The sequence below is a fragment of the Dipodomys spectabilis genome, unplaced genomic scaffold (assembly GCF_019054845.1).
Source record: "Dipodomys spectabilis isolate Male_0828 unplaced genomic scaffold, ASM1905484v1 ptg000273l, whole genome shotgun sequence".
In the NCBI taxonomy this organism is placed as follows: Eukaryota; Metazoa; Chordata; class Mammalia; order Rodentia; family Heteromyidae; genus Dipodomys; species Dipodomys spectabilis.
Window position 1 is genome coordinate 4247961 of NW_024870950.1, and position 23827 is coordinate 4271787.

At 43.9% G+C, this 23827-nt stretch overlaps 1 protein-coding gene across 2 annotated transcripts in view; it reads left to right on the plus strand.

The window, feature by feature from the left end:
- Positions 1-5853: 5853 nt before the first annotated feature.
- Wdr59 (WD repeat domain 59) overlaps positions 5854-23827 on the plus strand; it is a 69736-nt gene continuing 51762 nt past the window's right edge. For both annotated transcript variants that reach the window (XM_042700940.1, XM_042700939.1), the window contains exons 1-6: positions 5854-5977; positions 9345-9394; positions 13462-13597; positions 18754-18839; positions 19343-19423; positions 23408-23445. In XM_042700940.1, coding sequence (XP_042556874.1) covers positions 5924-5977; positions 9345-9394; positions 13462-13597; positions 18754-18839; positions 19343-19423; positions 23408-23445 — 445 coding nt within the window. In that variant the 5' untranslated portion in view covers positions 5854-5923. The remainder of the gene's footprint in view (positions 5978-9344; positions 9395-13461; positions 13598-18753; positions 18840-19342; positions 19424-23407; positions 23446-23827) is intronic.

The window sequence follows — 23827 nt, forward strand, 5'->3', positions numbered from 1 at the left end:
CTGTGAATCTCAGCAGAGCAGAGCAAGGAAGCAGCAGCCAGAGAGCTCTCAAGTTCTGCCTTCCCTCTTTAATGACAGTGTCATGACACCACATTGTGGGTGGGACAGGGTGTGGGTGGAAGATGGAGAGGGAAGGACTGAGGAAGGCGACTGGGAAGGTGCTAAGGCTCCCTCTCCTCAGTATTCTTTTCACATCAAAAGAAGAAAACATTGAGAGAACAGAGTGCACCCAAGGACTTGAAACACAGAGTACTTTCTATGCTGACAGTCTACGACAACAGATTTTAAGAACGGGAAAAATATGAAAACAGGTGGAAGCTGGAGAGATTTGCAGAAATGTTGGGCCAAGGGTGAGCTCACTGGTTTGGAAGGGAAGTAAATTAGCAAGCTCTATATGGACAGACAGGGCCTTAGAATGTCTTGGGCTCTATATCGAGATCCAAAACACAGCTCAAATCCCTAAGCAGGGCCCTTCCTTATCCTTTCCAACTTTTCTTATTATTATACTTCTCACTACATCCTACCATAGATGATGATGATTTACCTCCTCTTCCTCCTCCTCCTCCTCCTCCTTCTTCTTCCTCTTTTTCTTCTTCTTCTTCCTTCTATTTATTGGTTGTTCTCACTCAAGGCTAGCATTCTACCACTTTAGCCACATCACCATTTCTGGTTTTCTGGTGGCTAATTGGAGATACGAATCTCATGACCTTTTCTGCCCAGGATGGCTTCGAACTGTGATCCTCAGATCTCAGCCTTCTGAGTAGCTAGGATTATAGGTGTGGGCCATCAGTGCCCAGGCTGCCATGTATCATGAGTAATAACCATATCTGACTACTAATCACTTATTCAGCAGTTACTGGGCACTTCCTGCCTGTAGCTAACAGGCAAATACACATACATGGTGTTAGATGAATCAGTTTGTTCACTCAGTCTGACATGCTTGCATAGGCATACGTGTAGGAACTATTATTTATTTTAGCTAGATGTAGATTTTAGCAAACCTGTAATCACAGCCCTGGGGAAGCTGAGGCAGGAGGATCATGAATTTAAGGCCAGCCAGAGTTGGGCTATATAGCAGTGACATCAAGTCTCAAAAAGAATGTATATTTAGTTTTCCTTTTTCCCTGCTCCTGAACCTGACTTCCAATCTTTTGCCTTCCTGCTCTTCTTCAAATTTTGATCCTCAGATCTCAGTAGCTAGGATTACAGTGTGAGTCACCAGCACCCAGGATTCAATTTCTTCTGGTTGATATTAGGGTTCTTACTATGTTGCAGACGTTAGTCTAACTCCTAGGCTCAACTCATTCTCTAACCTCAGCCAGTGCTGCATTTGAAACTCGTGTTTTGAAGTAACCTGCTTCCAGGAGTACCAACCAGATTAGGCTCTGCCACCTAGAGACCAGCACTGGTGAATGGCAGAGAAAGGAAGTTATATTGATAGAAGTGTCAGGAAGACAAAGTGACCCATGACTGTCTTCAATGGGCTTACAGGAGCTTTGAAGTTTTATAGGCAAGAGAGTTAAGATGTATGATATATTCATAGCTGTCTGAGCAGTTTATCTTGAACAGGCCAGTGTCAACTCTGAAGGATCATTATCTCAGTTCTGGCTCTAGGAGGAATTTAGGATATGTGGTTTTCACTTTCATTACTTGAGAGGAGCAATTGGTTCCCATAGATGATTACTCCAGTTCCAGGCACAATCTCATTATAATAATTATCTTTATTTAATGGTAATTGCCACCACCTCCACCATCATCACACCTTCCTCTTCTTCCTCTTCTTCTTCTTCCTCTTCTTGTTCTTGTTCTTCTTGTTCTTGTTCTTGTTCTTCTTCTTCTTCTTTTGTCTTCGTCTTCATCTTTGTCTTGTTGTTCACCTTCTCCTTCTCCTCCTTCTCCTTCTCCCCCTCCTCCTCCTCCTTCTTCCTCTTTCTTCCTTCTCCTCCTCCTTCTCTTCCTTCTTCTCCTTCTATGTCTCCTTCCTCCTAGTCCTCCTCCTCCTTCTCCTTCTCCTCTTCCTTTTTCCCCCTCTTCCTTCTTTTTAAGGATGGGGAAAGGTTGTCCTTGCACACCTGTGCTGTTCCTTAGTGGTAGTTTCAGTCTCTTGTCATAAAGATGTTATCGATCAGTCTTGTTCTTCCTGAAATCCGAAGTGGCCACAGGAGTGAGAAATTCGAGAGAGGAATAAAGTGGCACAGAAGGCCAAAATGGAGTCAGTAACGGCAGTGAACAGTGCCTGCTTTCAGTACTAAAGGCACAAGCCTCATCAGGCTCAAGGAGGAATTTTTCCAGAGCTATAGTGTAAAAGACAAACCTGCTGAGTGGATGCGGGACGGGGGGGTCTTTCAGGAGAATGATAATTTTTTATTTCATTCTAGATGGAAAGAATTAGGGCTGGGAAGGTGGCTCAGCGGTAGATGCTTGCTTGCATGCATGAGGCCCTGGGTTCAATTCCTCAGCACCATATAAGCACAAAAGCCAGAAGTGGCGCTATGGCTCAAGTGGTAGAGTGCTAGCCTTGAGCTGAAGAGCTGAGGGACAGCGCCCAGGCCCAGAGATCAGGCCCCACGACCGGACCAAAAAAAAAAAAAAAGAATTAAAACAAAGACCTTGAATAATTTCTGAAGTTACTTTTGGTTGCACAGAAAATGTCCTAGCCAGGCTCCGGTGGCTCACGGTTGTAATCATAGCTACTCAGGAGGCTGAGATCTGAGAATCGTGGTTCAAAGCCAGCCTGGGCAGGAAAGTCCATGAGACTCTTATCTCCAATAAACCACTCAAAAACCAGAACTGGCACTGTAGGTCAGGTGGTAGAGTGCTGGCCTTGAGCTGAAGAGCACAGGGACAGCGCCCAAGCCCAGAGTTCAAACTCTACCACTGACCAAAAAAAAAATAAATAAGAGAGAAAGAAAAAGAAAATGTTCTGACCTAGACTGCCCTTTAGGGTTATGACTTCATATGCAATTTGCATTCATTCACTGGACAGTCACAGAATATTGTGTGAATTCAGACATTAAGCAGGCTCCAACAAAATGGGCCAGTTTCCTGTTTTCCCAAAGCTTGAAAATATGAAATAACTAAATATTGAACTTCGATGTGCACATGTGTGTGTGCATGCGTGTGCATGTGGGAACGTGTTCCCCAATCCTGGGGCTTGAACTCAGGCCCTGGGCACTATCCCTAAGCCTTTTTGATCAAGGCTAGTGCTCTACCACTTGAGCCACAGATTCATTCCTGGCCTCTTTTGCGGTTAATTGGAGAAAAGAGGCTCATGCATTAAGATCTCAGCCTCCTCCTTAGTTAGGATTGTAGGCCTAAGACACTGGTACTCTGCTGTGATCTGTGTTTTGAAGGAAAGAAAGCATACTACCATGAGAAACAGAGTTAATTAGGGAACAGCTTTATGTCCTTGGAACACATCCTGCTCTTCACACTTCACGATCTTTTGTTCACACTTTTAATACTAAAGTACATTTTAAAATTATAAACCCCTGTCAAAATGTGTGTGTGTGTGTGTGTGTGTGTGTGTGTGTGTGTGTGTGTGTGTGTGTGTGTGTGTGTGTGTGTGTGTGTGTTGACCTCAGGGCCTTGGCATTATCTCTGAGCTTCTTTTGCTCAAGGGTAGCACTCCAACACTTAAGCCACAACATCACTTCCAGCTTTTTCTGTTTATGTGGTACTAAGGAGTCGAACCCAGGGCTTCATGCATTCTAGGCAAGCAATCTACCACCTAGCCACATTCCCAGCCCCACCAAAATCTTAATATGACACTGAAAAGCTCAAATGTCACCTTCAAGACCATTTCAGGTCCTCTGTTTAGGCTATTCTGACACATTGCTAACAAGTATATTATAGTGCACAGTTCATTCTGCCAAGTATATTCCTATTGTGGAGGGACCAACTGTTCCAGTTTTCCTGATATGGAAGGTTTTTCTGGGATGCAGCACTCTTCCTTGGACACGGTGCTAAAACCAGGAAAGCTCTGGACAAATAGGGATTTGCTGATGTTTTTTTCCCCTTTGACAAGTCTGTTTTCCATTTAAAATCCAACAGTCCAAGAGAAAAGGGGCCACAACTTTTATTTGTGTGACGACTTGCATATAGAAATAGTGATAATAGTAAGCTGGGTGCCTGTAACACTAGATACTCAGGAAGTAGAGAGCTGAGGATCCCAGTCCAGTCCAGGCAGAAAAGTCCTAGAGACTCCATGTCCAATTAAACAGCAAGAAAAGAGCTTCAGTGGCACAATCTGTTAGTGCACAGTACTTATAAACAGCAAGAAAGGCAGGTTGGTGGTGTGGCTGAAATGGTAAAGCAACAAAAGCAAATTAAGCAATCAAGAGCCCCTGCTTCAACCCGGTTGCCACTAGATAGTTTATTCCTCATGAGGGGCACAGGCCTTCCCCCAGGTTTGGAGGTTGTACAAGGGGTGGATTTGGGGTGGGCTTAACTAGATCTTAACAAGGAAGCAGAAAACAAAATATGGGCTATGGTCTCTTGGGGGCAGTGTCTTTGGCCAGGCCCAGAGTGGAATGCTACGGGTGGGGGTGAGGGGACTTTCAGCTAAGCCTAGTCCAAATGGCTTGTGGGCAAGCAGGTGAGCCAGAACCTGGTGCTTTGCTTGACCTGGGAGAATAAGGTAGGAGTCAATCCTTCAGTAACTATTAGAAGTTGTAACTAAGAACCTAAAATTTCTAGTGAGAAGAGTGACAAACATTAATGTTTGGCAGATGGACTCTCAAATCTACTTTTATTAAGTGGTGCATTAAGTACCATGTAGCTTCTGGAAAATTCCACTTCACAGCAGTGAATTAAATTACCTTCTTACTAAGATGATGTATTTTGGTTGATCACCAGTGACTCACGTCTGTAATCCTACCTACTCAGGAGCTGAGATCTGAGGATCACAGATTAAAGCCAGCCCAGGCAATGGAGACTCTAATCTCCATTTAAGCAGCAAAAAGCCAGAAGTTGAGCTGTGGCTTAAGAGGAGTGTTAGCATTGAACATAAAAGCTCAGGGACAGTGCCCAAGCCTTGAGTTTAAGCCGGGGACCAACACAATCCCACATACACACAAAATAGAAATTAAAAAAAATATTATGAGGGCTGAGAATGTGGCTTAGTGGTAGAGTGCTTGCCTAGCGTGCTTGAAGTCCTGAGTTCGATTCCTCAGTTCCACATAAACAGAAAAAGTCGGAAGTGGTGCTGTGACTCAAGTGGTACAGGGCTAGCCTTGAGCAAAAGAAGCTCAGAGATAGTGCCCAGGCCCTGAGTTCAGGCCCCAGGACTGGAAAAATAAAAAAGTTATGAGGTTTTTTTTTCCCCCCTCAGAGACCCCTAAAAGGGTTTTAAGACCCTGAGTCTCTAAATACTTGGAGGCACAGCTGTATTGTATGTATGAAACAATCACTTATCCAGAATTTTTAAAACCTTGATGGCAAGCATCAATAGAAGAAGCATGTTCCATTTACATGTTTGCTATTGGTTTGTAGAATGGGTCTAAGACAATGCCAGGGACACTAGTGAGAAGATGGTGAGGCCAAGAGGGACCGGCCCTTCACCAAGTCTAACCTGTGAGGACTTTTCTTTTGGGTGACCCACTCAGTGCTCGGCCTTGAACTACAACTCCCAGTAGATCTTGCGACAGAGCGGGCGTGTCCACAGACGCAGGGAATTTAGGTGACTCAAGCTGATGACGGAAGTGAGAGGGAGCGTGCCTGTTTGGGGCGGATGCTGTGCCTCAATTGGAGGAGACAGGAAGAAGGCAGAGCTTATATTGGGACAGCCAATGACTGATGGTCAGACTGAAGGAGGAAAGGGGCGTGGCCTCGCAGAGTAGCAAGCGGCGTGGAACTGCTTGGCCCTAGGGACGCAGCTCTAGGGAGGGCGCGATTTTGGGCCCTCTGTGGCCAGGCAAAGGAGATGGCGGCGCGTTGGAGCAGCGAAAACGTGGTGGTGGAATTCCGCGACTCACAAGTAAGCCGGAGGATGGAGGGGAGGGAGAGGCTGCGAATGGAGCAGTGTGAGCATGCGCACTGCATGGTCTCTCTCCCCCCCCCCCCCCCCTACGCCGTCCTGTCAGTCAGCTGAAGCGAATAAGACCTCCTGGACTGGAGCGATTTAGGACGGGGGTGACCTGGAGCCGTCAGCTCCAGGCGGGCGCGGAGAATCTTCTTGACCGTGGGAGGGCAGTTCTCCACTTTCTGTGGAAAGGGGAAGCCTACCTGGGAACACTGAGGCCGAGATGACGGGTGGAAGGGGGGCTTCCGACGCCCAGAGTCGTGAGCTGGAAGGTGTAGTGCGCTTGGTGACCTGGGGGCAAGTTGCAGAACTTCTCTGAGCCTCAGCTGCATGGATTTAGTTCTTCCTTCGCGGGGTTCTGAGGCGAGCTTTGTGACATCCTGCTTGCAAAGTGCCTGCTTCGGCGTCTATCCTAATGAATGGTTGCGGACCGTTCTAATAGTGGAAAAGACAGTGTAATGGACAAGACGACCGGTACTACTTGAGTTTGAACCTGGGTGTTGCCACCCCCTCCACATGTTAGTTTACTCTCATGTCATTGTATCTGCCTCAAGGATTGGCATAAGAATTTTATGAAGGCATACTTCCCATTGACACATGCACATGGCAAGTCTCAGGAAATGTTAGCATTTTTTTTTGTCGGTTGTGGGGCTTGAACACAGGACCTGGGCGCTGTCCCTGTGCTCTTGCTCAAGGCTAATGCTCTACCACTTTGAGCCACAGCTCCACTTTCGATTTTCTGGTGATTACTTGCAGATACAAGTCTCATGGACTTTCCTGCCCTGGCTGCCTTTGAACCGCGATTCTCAGATCTCAGCCTTCTGAGTAGCTACGATTACAGGTGTGTGCCATCAGTGCCAGCCTGAAACGTTAGCATTTACTAACGATTTTTAAAAACCATTTTTCTATACCGTGTCTTCCATATGGCAAGCTTTGTGCTAAGTGATTTACCTAAAATTATCCTTTCCAAATGAATGAAAAAACTGTACAAAATGAGCAAGCATTTTCTCTGTATTGCCAAATAGGATGCTGATCCCCAATTAACTAATCTACAGTGACTTGGCTAAGGCTTTTCTTAATAATGGCTGATGGCATTAGCTGATGACACCAGCTCTGACTGCTCCACCTCCTCCCCTGCAGTACATAATACTACTTTGCTTAGTAGCTAGACCCTGTCATAAAACTGGTCTATAAGAATTGTGTGTCCCCATTTCTAACACCTAGGATATTACTGGGTTTTACTCTTGATCTGTTTAACATATTATTAAATACTTTCTGTGTGCCAGACTTCTTGATCTCCTCCTGGATGCACAAGTATAAAGTCCTGTCCATACTCAGTGGGTTTACACTGAGGATAATCTGGATTACAGAAAGTAGGTGGTGTGGTTCTTTCAACAATCCCATCCTGTCTTTCTCCATAAATATTAAAAGCGTAGAGGCTCTACCAACGGTCTGCTCTGTGGTGCCCTCTGATAAGTAGCCCACATTGAGAACTTGATAGTAGCTTTTGGATTAATAGATCCTGAAGCACTTTTATGCTGTCAACAGACAGCATTTCTTTGACCTCTCTTTCCCTGGGTGGGGTGGGGGGTGGGGAGGTGGGGAGAGCAGTCTCCTAGAGGAAAATAGCCATCTTGCTATTCTTTCTTTGTTGGTTGTGGAGCTTGAACTCTGGGCCTGGGTGCTGTCCCTCAGCTCTTCAGCTCAAGGCTAGCATTCTACCACTTGGGCCACAGTGCCACTTCTGGTTTTTCTGGTGGTTTATTGGAAATTCATGGACTTTCCTGCCTGGGCTCGTTGTACCTCCATCCTCAGATCTCACCTTCCTGAGTAGCTAGGATTACAGGTGTGAGCCACTGGTGCCCGCCATTATTGTTCTTATTTATTGCCTTCAATGGGGAGTAGGACAGAATGGGATAGTGCATCATGCCTCCAGGCCTGCTAGTTGAGAAGATATTAATTTGCAAGCCCCTGATTCTCATAGAAACCAAGGTAGTCTCACCCCTCTACCTTTATAGAGATGTAATTGAAGTAACCTACAGAGAAGGTGCTGACACACACATTAGGATGCTATGATGCAGGAACAAATAATAATTAAATCTAAAGAGCAGTTGTCATAGTAAAAGAACAAAGTACTTTGCGTAATATAACTACCTTTAGGAGTTTCTGTTTTTCTTTTTGATTTTTATATTTAGAGTTGAAAGTGTATTTCTTTCTTTTTCTTTTTCTTTTTGTGGGGCTTGAACTCTGGGCTTGGGCGCTGTCCTTGTGCTCTTCAGCTCAAGACGAGCGCTCTACCGCTTGAGCCACAGCACAACTTCTGGTTTTCTAGTGGTTTATTGGAGGTAAGAGTCTCAAGGACTTTCCTGCCTGGGCTGGCTTTGAACTGCGATCCTCATATCTCAGCCTCCTGAGTAGCTAGGATTCCAGGCGTGAGCCACCGGAACCCGGCTGAAAGTGTGTTTCTGTAGTGTGAATTTACATTGTTTCCCAGTGATGATTGAGAGAAGCTCCTGCCTCTCTCTGTGAACTATTGAATAAAGTAGAAAAAGTTAATCTTCATAATGCCCCCCTCTTTTTTTTTTGTCATGGGGCTTGAACTCTGGGCTTGGGTGCTGTGCCTCATGGACTTTGCTGCCAGGCTGACTTTGAGCCACGATCCTCAGATCATTTTCACCAGGGTCGGTGGCTCACACCTGTAATCCTAGCTACTCAAGAGGCTGAGATCTGAGGATCACAGTTTGAAGCCAGCCTGGGCAGCAAAGTCCGTGAGACTCTTATCTCCAGTGAACAACCAGAAAACCAGAAGTGGAGCTGTGGCTCCAAGTGGTAGGACACTACTAGCCTTGAACAGAAGAGCTCAAGGACAGTGCTCAGGCCCCGAGTTCAAGTCCCACAACCAAAAAGAAAAGATTCTGTGAGTAGAGCGCTGGTGGTTCCTATCTATAATCCTAATTACTTAGTAGGCTGAGTTCTGAGGATTGAGGTTCAAAGACACCAGGGATGGGAAAGTTTGTGAGAGTCTTCTCTCCAGTAAGCTACCAAAAAGCCGAAGTAGAGCTGTGGTTCAAGTGGTAAAGCACCAGCAAAAATGCTTAGGGATAGCACCCAGGCCCTGAGTTTAACCTCCAGTTCCAGCACACATATAAAAGTAGATGTTAAAGTTGGGCAGGAGCTATTAGGTTTCACTGCAGAGGACCACTGATAACTTGCTAGCTGGGGACTGCCTGGGAGATAGGAGAAGGAAAAGCCAAAGGGACATCTGTCTTTCCCTGCCTGGATAGATTTTGCTGGCAAGACTGAATCTTATTCTCTCTCATAGGCAACTGCAATGTCTGTGGACTGTCTTGGGCAGCATGCAGTGCTTTCTGGGTAAGTGAGCTTTCGGATTTGGCTACAATATCTGGGGAACAAATTGCAAGGAAAGTTTTTGGGAAATTAGAAAATATTCTCCCCCCTCCCCCTTTTTTGTTTGTTTGCTGGTCCTGGGGCTTGCTGTGGCCTTGGGGACTGTCTTTGAGCTTCTTTTGCTCAAAGCTAGCCTCTACCACTTGAGCCACAGTGCCACTTCCAGCTCTTTCTGAGCAGTTTATTGGAGATAAGAGTCTCATGGACTTTTCTGGCTAGGCTGGCTTCGAACTGCCATCCTCAGATCTCAGCCTGCTGAGTAACTAGGATTACAGGTGTGAGCCACCGGCATCTGGTGAAAATAATCTTATATTTAAAGATCATGATGGTAAGATTTAATTCTCATATCCTAGTGTCTGCAAGGGCCTATTTGTGGATTATTTGTATATTATTTTTGTTTCATTCCTAAAGGGTAAGAAATACAGTAGACCTTTGGTATCCTCAAGTACATAGTTCCAAGGAAAAACCACACATGCTCAGGATGCATAGAGTTCATTACTACACCTTTGAGTACCCGCCTTCTACATGGGGTGAAGAAGTGGCCACCTGGCTGTAGTACACAGAAACCACTGTCCTTAGCTTCTTTCAAACAATTCTGATTTTTTTTTTTTTTTTTTTTTGCTGGTTGTGGGGCCTGAACTCTGGGCCTGGGTGCTGTCAGCTCTTCAGCTCAAGGCTAGTGCTCTACCACTTCTGGCTTTTTCTGCTTATGTGGTGCTGAGGAATAGAACCCAGGGCCTCATGCATGCAAGGCAAGCACTCTACCACTGAACCACCTTCCCAGCTCAATTCTGATTGTTGTGTTCTGCTTTTTGTTTTCCAGCCCTACCTGATCCTGGCCTTGAGAAGGTGTGGCCAGATCCCTGTTAATGGGCTTGCTCCCCTCCTCTTCCCCTTCAGCATTAACGCTTTATTTGGCTTCCTTTCTTGAGATTAGTTATCACTTGTCCATCTGCTTTTCATTTCCTCTCTCATTTTGCCTTTGTGGATCTTGTTTTGTTTTTTTCTTTAAAAACTCTTGAGGCTTGGGGGGGGGGGGGAATAGCTATAAATGCATATGTTCTATTGACCATGTTCATTCTCAAGTGCTTGCTTTTTGCTGCTGTATATTTGTTCTATGATGTTTGAACTGCCCTGGTGATGTATATGTGTCCCATCTATGGAACTCTTTGCCTTGTACTGACTTTCTTCTCTTTTTGGCAATACTTGGGTTTGAACTCAGGACCCAGAACTTGATAGGCAAGTGCTGTGCCACTTGAGCCATGCCTCTAGCCTTTAAAATTTTCTTTCTGAAAGGAAGATGCCAGCTGTTCACAGCAGGATCAGATGATTTCTTTGGAGGAGGCCAGAGGATGGTGCTTTGTCATTTGAGTTACATTGCCACTTTTGGCTTTTTGTTAATTGGAGAAGAGAGTCAAATTTTTCTGCCTGGGCTGGCTTCAAGCCACAATCTTCCAACTCAGCCTCCTGAGTAGCTAGGATTAGAAATGTGAGCCACTAGCACACCTCTTGATACTGTGTCTTTCCATGGTATCCTTCTTCTCCTTTAATTATTCTTCCTTAAAGTGTCTGCCACTATCTAGAATTTTATGCTATTTCCCAGTTTTTCTGAACAGGAATTATTGTACTTATTTTTATTTTTAGCCTACTCATCTTCATGGATATTCAGGGGCTTGTAGAGCTATCTAATAAATAATCAATACCAGATGGCTATAGGGGTATTGATTCCTGTACCAGCCTTTTTTTTTCTTCTTTCTTAAAATAAAAGAAAATAAGTGATCATAGGACTTTTTTTTTTTTTTTTTTTGCTGGTCATGAGGCCTGAACTCTGGGCCTGGGCACTGTCCCTCAGCTCTTCAGCTCAAGGCTAGCACTCTACCACTGGAGCCACAGCGCCACTTCCAGCTTTTTCTGCTTATGTGGTGCTGAGGAATCGAACCCAGGGCCTCATGCATGCGAGGCAAGCACTCTACCACTGAGCCACCTTCCCAGCCCAACATTTTTATTTTCTAGATTCTTTGTATTTATAGACACTTTAGACATCGGCATACTTACTATATGTAACATTAATTATCAGTATTTTTTTCCTTGGGTTATTATTTTCCTTCCTGGTAGATTTAATTTGGCTTCCAGACAGTAAGCTTGCAGAGGAATTTGAGATTTCTCTGCAGGATTTTGGCCTAGTGATGAGTGATGTGTTAATTCCACATACTTATCAAAGACTGCAGAGCACTGTTCCTGGTGACATGAAGCTGACAAAGGTATTCAAGACATTGTCCATGTTCTAGACACTCAGAGAAACTGAGACAAGAAGCTTAATATTCATGGCCCTACTGCAGAGTAATTGTAGCCATAGAAATGCAGCCCTGCCATGGGAGTAATATGGAAGCAGGCACTGGGGTGATGGGGGGAGGGGAGTGGGGCAGGTTGGGTCTGACTCAGGGAGATTAGACACTCTCTCACAGGTGGATGTGGTAAGAAGGACAGGTCTGCAGGTAGACTCACAGGGATTTGACTTCCCTTAGCTTGCTTACCAGCTTGAATTACTCCAGTCACTTAGATGCCTTTCAGAGTAGATAAATATCAAGTGTGTCTGTTTTGTTTTGTTTTTATGCCAGGCCTGGGGCTTGAACTCAGGGCCTGGTTACTGTCCCTTAGCTTTTTTTTTTTTTTTACATTTTAAAAATTATTATATCTTTTTTTTTTTTTTGGGGGGGGGGGTCCGGTTGTGGGGTCTGAACTCTGAGCTGGGCACTGTCCCTCAGCTCTTCAGCTCAAGGCTAGCACTCTACCACTTGAGCCACAGCACCACTTCTGGCTTTTTTTTTTCTGCTTATGTGGTGCTGAGGAATCGAACCCAGGGCCTCATGCATGCAAGGCAAGCACTCTATCACTGAGCCAACTTCCCAGCCCCAAATTATTATATCTTTAAGTAGTTGTACAAAGAAGTTCCCATTCTACAACACAGTATGAGTACAAGGTGTCTGACAACATTGTCACCCATCACTCCTAACCCATCCCTTCTCTCACTTTTTTAAAAAATTGATATTAGGTGATTTACAGAAATTTCACATATTTCACAGTATTGTGGAATAGTGATACTTAGTTAAAGTGACAGACACATTTTAACCTTCACAAGGCAAATTGTCATTATTGTGGTCTATAAAGTTTGTGAATTCTATGAGGTTTGACAATACAAATTATTTCTTCCCCATCAGGTGATGATTACATTTGTTTCCTTTTGCTTAGTGTAGGCTGTTCCCTCTTTCCCTCTCATTCCTCCCTTCCCATCGCTGTCTTTGGGTTGCTTAGTTCTTTTTCTTCTATGTCCAGTGCAGCTGATCGGCCCCTTTGTTGTATGTTGTTCCTTTTCCCACTTACTCTGTTCCTCCTTCTGGCTTTTGTTGTATGCATATATCTACCATATATATGGTCAAGAACATGGAGTCATTTATCAATGATAGGACAAAGTGGGTGGCTGTCCTTTGTTTCCTGAGTCCTATTTACTTTGTCATATCTTCTTACATTTTGGCTTTAGCATCCACATATCAGGGAGACCATGTGCCATTTGTCTCTTTGTTCTTGGCTTACTTCACTCAAAATAATCTAGTTCCATCCATTTCCCTGCAAATGCATTATTTTGTCCTTTCTAATGGCTGCATAATATTCCATTGTATATAGATACCACAATTTTTGGATCCACTCATCAGTAGTGGGGCATCTGGGTTGTTTCCAAATCTTGGCTTTTGTGAACAGTGCTGCAATGAACATGGAGTTGTGTGTGTCTTTGTATACTGCTTCCTGTTGTTTAGGGTAGATGCCTAGGAGTGGTACGGCTGGGTAATAGGTAATAGCCTTAGCTTTTTTTGCTTAAGGCTAGTACTCTTCCACTTGAGCCACAGTTTCGCTTTCTGTATCTGAAGTTTTGGGGAGCACTGCTTACAAATGGAATGCAAGGCTGAATATGTTTTTCTGTTCCAGTGCCAGTGCTGTTGTGTTGCTATACTTTACTAACGTTGATGTTGTTCTAGCCGCAGATTCCTATACATCATCAATCTGGATGCTCCTTTCGAAGGTCACCGGAAAATCTCTCGTCAGAGCAAGTGGGACATTGGAGCTGTACAGTGGAATCCTCATGATAGCTTTGCACATTACTTTGCAGCTTCAGTGAGTTCATTTAGGGAATGTCATCTTTTGTGTGTGTGTGTGTGAGTGTGTATGTATGTGTGTGTACGCGCGCGCGCGCGCGCGCACGCGCGTGTGTGCACGCATGCCAGACCTGGGGCTTAAACTCAGGGCCTGGGCGCTGTCCTTGGCTGTTTTTGCTCAAGGCTAGTGTTTTACCATTTGAGTCACAGCTCCATTTCTGGCTTTTTTGGTGCTTAATTGGAGAGTAGTCATTTGGTGCCTAATTGGCAATATGTGTCACAGACTTTGCCTTCATCTTTTTTCCCTCTAGATCAAGTAGAGATTTCACTGTTTTGCTCTTTGTCCTGGGCTACCAGAAAGACTCTTACTAATCTCGGGTTTGGCCATTCTGTGTGCTGGACTGCTCTTGTCAGGACTGACAGTCTGAGCTAGTAGAGCATTTTGAGCAAAGGAAGAAGAGTCACCTTGTCAGCTTGAGAAGAAAGAAAAACTCTTCCCAGTCATTCCAAAACAGACTGTGACTTAACCTGTGAATGTCTGAAGTTGAACAGATTTTCAGGACTATTCTGAAAGAGATGGGAGAGTCAGTCTACTGCTTTTTCATTCTTGGCCTCTTCCCTGAGTGCTGGAATGCTCTGTTGGCTTCTACCTCTGGGCCCTTTAGCTCCCTTCCCCCCTTCAGCCCCTGTCCAGGGTTTCTCAGCCTTGACATTATCGACATGTTTGGCCAGATAACTGGTACACCCTTCCTATGCAATATAACAACCTACTGGGTTCCTATCAGAATGTTTTTTTTTTTGGGGGGGGGGTCTGGTCATGGGGCCTGAACTCTGGGCCTGGGCACTGTCCCTCAGCTCTTCAGTTCAAGGCTAGCCTCTTGAGCTCTACCACTTGAGCCACAGCACCACTTCCGGCTTTTTTTTCCTTTTTTCTTATGTGGTGCTGAGGAATCGAACTCAGGGCCTCAGGCATGCAAGGCAAGTGCTGTACCACTGAGCCACCTTCCCAGCCCAGAATGTCATTTTTTTTATGACTAAAAATATTTCATATCTATATATCTATATCTATATATATCTATACATACATATGAATTATAGCATATATATCTATACATATGTATATATAGATATAAATATATGCTATAATTCATAAGTTCAATATATGTATTGTGAATAGGGCTGATCTGAACACGTGTGTGGCTAGATATATACCTAGTGGTAGAATTGCAGTCTATGGTAATTCTATAGCTTAACTTTTTTTTTTTTTTTTGTGCCAGTACTGGGGCTTGAACTCAAGGCCTAAGTACTGTCCCTGGGCTTCTTTTGATCAAAGCTAGCACTCTACCACTTGAAACACAATGCCACTTCTGGCTTTTTCTGTTTTTGTGGTACTGAGGAATCGAACCCAGGGCTTCACACATGCTAGGCAAGCACTCCACTACTAAGCCACATTCCCAGCCCCTGGCTTAACTTTTTGAGTGAACGAGCAAATTGTTTTCCACAATTTTGTCTTGTCTTTTCTTTCTTTCTTCCTCCCTCCCTCCCTCCTTCCCCCTCTCTCTCTCTCCCTTCCTTCCTTCCTTCCTTCCTTCCTTCCTCCCTTCCTCCCTTCCTCCCTTCCTTCCTTCCTTCCTTCCTTCCTTCCTCTCTCTCTCTTTCTTTCTTTTTCTCTCTCTCTCTCTCTCTTTCTCTCTCTTTCTTTCTTTCTCTGCTTCTGGGGCTTGAACTCTGGGCTTGTGAACTATCCCTGAGCTTCCTTTACTCAAGGTGAGCACTCTACCACTTGAGCCACAGTGTAACTTCTGGCTTTTTTGAGTAGTTTATTAGAGATAAAAGATGAGGACTGGGGCTGGGAAGGTGGCTCAGTGGTAAAGTCCTTGCCTTGCAAGTACATGAAGCCCTCGGTTCGATTCCTCAGCACCACATAAGCAGAAAAAGCCGGAAGTGGGGCTGAGGCTCAAGTGGTAGAGCGCTAGTCTACAGCTGAAGAGCTGAGGGACAGAGTCCAGAGTTCAGGCCCCATGACTGACAAAAAAAAAAAAAAGATGAGGACTTATCTGCCCAGGCTGGCTTTGAACTGCAACCCTCAGATCTCAGCCTCCTGAGTAGCTAGGATTACAAGGGTGAGCCACCAGTGCTCAGCCAATTTTATATTTTTATCAGCAATGCATAAAGGTTCCAGTTTCTTTTTACATTCTCAGTATTTGCTGTTTATTGTGTGTGTGTTTATAAATTTAAATGATAAATAATTGGTATGCTGTGGTACCTTGTTTTGGATTTGGTTTACATATCTTTTATGATTAATACTGTTGAGCTTCTTTTTCTGTGTCTGTTGGCTATTTCTATGTTCTTTTTTCTTTTTCTTTTCTTTTTTTTTCTTTTTGGCCGACCAGGTCCTCTTCTGGATTTCTGGTGGTTAATTGGACTTAAGAGTCTCATGGATGTTACTGACAGGGCTGGTTTGGAACTATGATCCTCAGATCTCAATCTTTCGATTAGTTAGGATTAAAAGTGTGCCACCAGGGCCCATCTCTATGTGCTCTTTTGGTGAATCTTGGCCCTTTTATTTTTGGTGATATAGGACCTAGGCTTGATACCCTACCACTGAGCTACACCTTTAGCTCAATAATTCTTTTATATATTCTGTATACTAGACCATCTTCAACTCTTTTTTTTTTTTTTTTGTCAGTCATGGGGCTTGAACTCTGGGCCTGGGTGCTATCCCTCAGCTCTTCAGCCCAATGCTAGAGCTCTACTACTTGAGCCACAGCACCACTTCTGGTTTTCTGAGTCGTTTATTGGAGATAAGAGTCTCACAGACTTTCCTGCCCAGGCTGGCTTTGATCTGCGATCCTCAGTTCTCAGCCTCCTGAGTAGCTAGGATTACAGGCCATACCTCATTATCTGTTTCTTGAGATTATTGTTTAATTTATAAGAGTTTTAGTTTTGAGGAAGTTCAATTTTTCTGAGTTTTTCCCCCCTTATGTTCTTGGTTGGAAGGCAGCCTTTTCGTAGGAAAAAGAGCTGTGGAGTTAGGTAAACTTGAGGAGTTAGGTAAGTATGAGATCAAATTCTAGCTGAACACTCAATAACGCTCTTTCATCGTGAACAAATCACTCAACATTTTGAACTTTCATTGCTTCATCTGTAATGTGAATGATGCCATGCACTATTCAGAGTGATGGGAAAGGGCCAGAGGTCAGATTGCTTAGGTGTCTCACACTGCCACTAGCAGTGTGGACTGCCCCTACTGACCCTGTGGAAATGGTAGGTAATGTTATAAGAAGATAAGGAACTTTTTTTTTTTTTTATTCTGTTCCTATAGGAAGCTATTCTCAATCTTAACCTTTTCAAGAACTTCATCTGTTTAGACTTGGAAACTAGTATTTTAGAATAAAAAACTTAGAACCTTATAGATCAAGCTATCTTTGAGCTAAAATAAAAATAAAGCTAATGTGTGTGTGTGTGTGTGTGTGTGTGTGTGTATACATATGGATTCAAAAATAACTAAACATCATGTTATTGTTGTCAGTTTTTGGTTTTGTTTTGTTTATTGGTTATAGGATTTGAACTCAGGGCTTAAAGGTAGCACTCTACGACTGAGCCACATCTCTACTTTCAGTTTTCTGATGTTTAATTTAATTGGAGATAAGAGTCTCGTGGACTTTCCTGCCCAGGGTGGCTTTGAACTCTGATCCTCAGATCTCAGCCTCCTACGTAGCTGGGATTATAATCATGAGCCAGGCTGTTTCAGCTAATTAGTAATTTTTATATACTTTTCAGTGTTTCTTAAGCATGATATTTAGAGATATTTAGCTGTTTTTTTTTAAAAGTAAAATGTGATTTTATGGAGTCTTTATTTTTTTTCTTCCTTTTTCCTGTAATAGTTTTTTTGTGTGTATGTGTGTTTCATTTTTCCTTTTCTTTTTCTCTTTCAGTCCTTTGATACAGTCTGGTGAGGTAATTCACACCTTTAATCCTAGCTACTTGGGAAATTGAGATTGGGAGAATCATGATTCAAGGCCAGCCTGGGCAAAAAGTTTGTGAGACCCTATCTCAATAAAACAACAGCAACAACAAAAGCCTGGTTGTAATGACATGCATCTGTCATCCCACCTATGCAGAAAAAATAAATAGGATGTTTGCAATTCAGGCTAACCTGGGCAAAAAGTGAGAATCTTCTTGAAAAATAACCAGAGTAAAAAGGGCTAGGGCTATGGCTCAAGTGGTAGAGTACTTGATTGACAAGCATAAGGTCTTGAGTTCAAACCCCAATACTGACAAAAGGAAGGAAGGAAGAAAGAAAGAAAAATTTGATACAGGCATATTTAAAGGACTCTTGTGTAATTTTGCCTTCTTTGACACTTTTTGGTGCTCTTTCTTTCTTCCTTCCTTCCTTCCTTCCTTCCTTCCTTCCTTCCTTCCTTTCTTTCTTCCTTTCATTGTGGGGCTTGAATTCTGGGCTTGGGCTCTGTCCCTTAGCTCTTCAGCTCAAGGCTAGTGCTCTACCACTTGACCACAGCACCACTTCCAGTTTTTGAGTGGTTTATTGGAGATAAGACTCTCATGCCTGGGTTGGCTTTGAACTGTGATCCTCAGAACTCAGCTTCCTAAGTAGCTAGGATTACAGATGTGAGCCAGTGGCACCAGGCTAATATAATCATAAAATATTTATTTATTTATTTGGTCGTGGAGCTTGAACTCTGGGCCTGGGCGCTGTCCCTCAGCTCCTCAGCTCTTTTTTTTTGTTTGTTTCTTGTGTATATGTATTTTAAAAATGTTGGTGGATAGACTCTGGGCATTGGATTCTGGGAAGGGTAAGCCGAAAACATTCAGTGTGACAGCAGGAGAATTGAGGGGTGATCTCCAGTGAGGGGATGAGATTACTCTAATGGTCAGGGACATCTCTGGAGCTGTAGGTCAGCTGTGACTGTTCAAGATGGATTCCTTGGAAGATAACACTGCTGTTTCACTTGAAACTTATAACCCTGAACACTGGGCTAAAGCCATTTTGATTATAAGATTTCAGATAGCTATTTGAAGAGTTCAGCATGTAGGATCTCTGCCATACACAGTGGCTTCCCCTCCTTTTGCTGTAAGCAATTGAGGATGAGAGCATACATTCCAGTGTGCGTGCTATGTTATCACTATCTTCTCCCTCTGGTTTCTTTTCAGAGTAACCAACGTGTTGACCTTTATAAGTGGAAAGATGGCAGTGGAGAAGTCGGCACAACCTTACAGGGCCATACTCGGGTAATCAGGTAGGCATCAGCCTTCCACAGCTCCTCAACCTGTGTCGCTTTGTTCCAGTCATTTGTTAAAATGAAGATGCCACCCTCTTTGCAAGACTTGATCCTCTCTGTGTTGCCCTGGCTCTGAGTGGCCAACGGTCCTTAATGTTTTCCAAGGTAATCCAGGGTTCCTGTGCTTGGCTCTGATTTAGTAAATGATTACTTTGTGTGTTTTTCTTTTCTTTTGACTGTTTTTGTCTGTTGGAGTGGGAAAGGGAGGAAGGGAGACTGCATGCATTAAGTTGAAATGTTTCATTTCTATCTCGGGAGCAGGTGATAGTGTCCATGGCAACCAAAGGAGGACCTGAAAACTTTCTGAATTCAGTTTACTCTTGTTTAATACCAAGGAACTTTGGAATTCCCCATCCTGAACCATGTCATGTTTAAGTCAGTAGAGACTAGATTTGCTAATGCTTTGGAGCCAGACATGAAGTTGTTTTTCTTATCTTTATTCTGTATTTCTTCTGTCCCAGCGACTTGGACTGGGCGGTGTTTGAGCCTGATCTCCTAGTCACCAGCTCGGTGGACACCTACATCTACATTTGGGATATCAAGTAAGAGCAATGGAAAGCTACAGCCACTTTGTGGCATGATTTGGGACCTTTGTTTTAGATAGTAAGTATCTTATTTGGTTTCCTCAAGGTGTAGATCCTGAGACAAGGGTTTGAATACAAATATATTATGTTCTCAAGAGGTGCTGGTAGGGGATGGAGATGACAGGCAAATCAGGAGGGCTAAAAAGGGACACAGTTCTTCTCAGGTTCCAGAACTCCATCTTCCTGGGGAGCACCAGGTGTTGGTGCAAAACACCCTCCTCAAAGGAAATGGACTCATAGCCTGACTCACGTAATTACAATCCCTCTGTACATCACCTCTATAATAACAATAAACTAGTAACACTCAGAGGTGTCTCACTCCAGGCCAGGGCCGTAGTTATTGATGGCTACTTCCCCAAGCTCATCAGACCCATCAGAGTTCTGTAAAGCAGGCTCCAAGACCAGGGAGATCTCACTGGCAAAGTAATACAGGTGCTGGCATTTGGAAGAGGAGCTAGAGTTTAGTGATGTGCTAAATGACAGTGATAGATTTGGATGAGGCACAGACACACATCTATAGCAGGCAGGGCTGAGATACCTGCTTGGCTCTTTATGGCTCTTTGTGAGGCTTTGGTTCCCAGCTGTCAAAGGGGTGCTAATGGCTGCCTCACGGGGCTGCTCCGCCTGGACTAACAAGTAAAGAACTCCTGATCCCAGCTGGGCCTGTCAGCATTTCCTTTGCCATATGGTTAGAGCCGTCTGCTCTGAGGGGCATCTGTATAGTCTCTTAGACCGGATCTCTTCCCCCGCCACATCACTCTTCTTCCCTCCTATCAGTGATTTCATCTGGAAAGCTGGGACAGGGCAGAAGACAATCCAGGTATGGAGATGGAACAGACAAGCCAGACCAGCGAAGGGGTTTTTAAGGAGTAATGGGTGTGTGGCTGACTTGACCAGGAGTTAGGACAGGTCAGCAGTAAGGCCTATTGGTCAAGTCTGTCCCCAGAGAAGTCTGGAACCCAGGTGAAATGGAAGAGGAAACTCTTAAGCAAGTTATCAGGCCGTTATGAATGCATTAAAGAGCGTCCTTCATTTACATGAAATGAGTATTTTATCATGTAAGGCATTGAACTGACATTCTTTCTCAGGCTAAGGCAGAGCCATGGAATTGCCTTACCTACCTAGGGTGAATGAAAGAACTTTTTTCTCCAAAAATTTTCTTTTGTATTTAGAGTGGTTCTTTTTTAAAATTGTAGTGAAAAACACATGCCAAAAAAGTTACTATCAATCATCTTTTCTTCTTCTTCTTTTTTTTTTTTTTGCTTATGTGGTTGAGGAATCGAACCCAGGGCCTCAGGCATGCAAGGCAAGTGCTCTCTCACTGAGTCACCTTCCCAGCCCTCTTCTTTTTTTTTTTTTGTCAGTCCTGGGGTTTGAACCTTGGGCCTGAGCACTGTCCCTGCGCTCTTCAGCTCAAGGCTAGCGCTCTACCAGTTGAGCCACACTGCCATTTCTGGTTTTTCTGGTGGTTTATTGGAGATAAGATCTCATGGAGCAGGGCGCCGGTGGCTCATGCCTGTAATCCTAGCTACTCAGGAGGCTGAGATCTGAGGATCACAGTTCAAAGCCAGCCTAGGCAGGAAAGTCTGAAACTCTTATCTCAGATAAACCACCAGAAAAACTGGAAGTGGCGCTGTAGCTCAAGTGGTAGAGCGTTTTCCTTGAGCTGAAGAGATGAGGGACAGCGCTCAGGCCCAGAGTTCAAGGCCCACGACCAACCAAAAAAAAAAAAAAGATCTCATGGACTTTGCTGAGGCTGGCTTCAAACTGTGATCCTCAGATCTGAACCCCCTGAGTAGCTAGGATTACAGATGTGAGCCACCGGAGCCCAGCTCTTTTTTGGGGGGAGGGGGAGGGGCTCCGGTTGTGGGGCCTGAACTCTGGGCCTGGGTGCTGTCCTTCAGTTCTTCAGCTCAAGGCTAGCGCTCTACCACTTGAGCCACAGCGCCACTTCCGGTTTTTTTCTTATGTGGTGCTGAGAGGAATCGAACCCAGGGCCTCATGCATGCAAGGCAAGCGCTCTACCACTGAGCCACCTTCCCAGCCCCTTTTTTTTTTTTTAAAAGGACCAATTCTGTCTCATAATCTAGTTTCCTTTTAGAAAGTCTTCATCTTGAGAAACTGAAACTCTAAAGCCATTCAATACTTCATTTCTTTCTTCCCCATCTCTGACAATCATCATTCTGTTTTCTGTTTTAGTGACTTTGGCCACAGTAACTGTCTCATATAGGTAGAACCATACAATATTTATTTATATTTATTTATTTTTTATTTTATTTTATTTTTATTTTTTATTTTTTAGGTCCGGTCATGGGTCCTGAACGTCTGGTCATGGGTCCTGAACTCTGGGCCTGGGCGCTGTCCCTGAGCTCTTCAGCTCAAGGCTAGCACTCTATCACTTGAGCCACAGTGCCACTTCTGGCTTTTTTCTTTTTGCTTATGTGGTGCCGAGGAATCGAACCCAGGGCCTCAGGCATGCAAGGCAAGTGCTCTACTACTGAGCCACCTTCCCAGCCCTTATATTTATTTTTGTTGGTCGTGGGGCTTGAACTTTGGGCTTGGGCATTGGCCCTCAGCTCTTCAGCTCAAGGCTAGCACTCTACCACTTGAGCCACAGCGCCACTTCCGGTTTTCTAGTGGTTTATTGGAGATAAAAGTCTCACGGACTTTCCTGCCCGGGCTGGCTTTGAACCTTGATCCTCAGATCTCAGCCTCCTGAGTAGCTAGGATTATAGGCGTGAGCCACCATCACCCGGCTCGTGACCAATTTCATTTAGAAGAATGTCCTTAAAAGTTCTTCCATGTTGTCAAGTATGTCAGAATTTCTTTCCTTTTTTAAAAAAATGAATAGTACTTCATTTTAAGAATATACCACAGCTGGGTGTTGGTGACTCATGCCTGTAATCCTAGCTACCTAGCAGGCTGAGATCTGAGGATCGTGGTTCAAAGCCAGCTTGGGCAGGAAAGTCCGTTAGACTCTTATCTCCAATAAACCACTAGAAAACCGGAAGTGGCACAGTGGCGTTGTGGCGCAAGCAGTAGAGCACTCGCCTTGAGCTGAAGAGTGCAAAGATAGCGCCAAGCCCAGAGTTCAAGCCCCATGATCAAATAAATAAATAAATAAATACATAAAATATATATATACACACCACATTTTATTTACTTTCATTTATTGCTTCTGCTGCTTGGCCGTTGGGAATATTTAGAGTAGTTTTCTTCTTTCTTCCTGTTTTTTTAGTGCTGAGGATTAAACTTGGGACCTTATCCATGATATCACTCTACCACTGTACTTTCACCTCAGTTCCCAGAGTAGTACTTTAATCTACTTTTGAAATGCCATTAAAAATGTTCTTGCAGCTATACTTTTATGACCCACCCTGCTCAATTGTGAAATCTGTGTGGATTTATTTAGCTGTATGATCTGAAATTCAGATGTGGCTTCAATTAAAATTATTAAGAAAGTTCATCTACCTTGAGAAAAACATGTCTCTCTGTATACTTTTCTTCTCTTTGTGTGTGTGTGTGTGTGTGTGTGTGTGTGTGTGTGTGTGTGTGTGTATGTGTGTGTGTGTGTGTGTCCCCGTGTCCTGGGGGTTGAATGCTGGGCCTTGGTGCTATCCCTAATCTGCTTTTGCTCAAAGCTAGCGCTCTCCTACTTCTGGCTTTTTTGGTGGTTAATAGGAGAGAAGAGTGTCTCACAGACTTTTCTGTCCAGGCTGGCTTTGAACCTCACTCCCCAGATCTCAGCCTCTTGAGTAGTTAGGATTATATGCATAAGCCACCAGCACCAGGCTATATTTCTTTTTAAGTCCTTCAAAGCAGATACAACTCTTAAGTTCCCGTTGAGAGGAAAGTAAAGGAATGTGTGCGAAAGGGTAAAAAAGCACCAGGGGGCTGATAGCATATGAATTGGACATGTGACCTCCAATTTTTATATTTCAGGGATACCAGGAAACCTACTGTTGCATTATCTGCTGTAGGTAAGTGTCCATCTCTGCTTGTCTTCATTTTACTCCTTTCTGTTCCATTCTATTCAGTTCCATTCCTTCTCTCACTCTGACCACTTATAACTGGAGGTGGGATAGAAGGTCCTGCATTGTAAAGTGCTTGCATCAGGTTAACTCTGACTCTACCCTGAGGTTATAACTTGCCTTCTGTGCTTCAGTCAGCTTCAGCCATCATAATCATCATATAGCCAATCTCTTTCCATCTTTCCCCTGACCCATTTCCCTCTCCTATTTGAAGTAAAACCTGGGTATTATGCCATTTCTTCAATATTTTGAAGTAAAACCTGGGTATTATACCATTTATTCAATAAATGTTGGTGTAATTTTACAAAAGAAGAAAACTTTTACAAAAGAA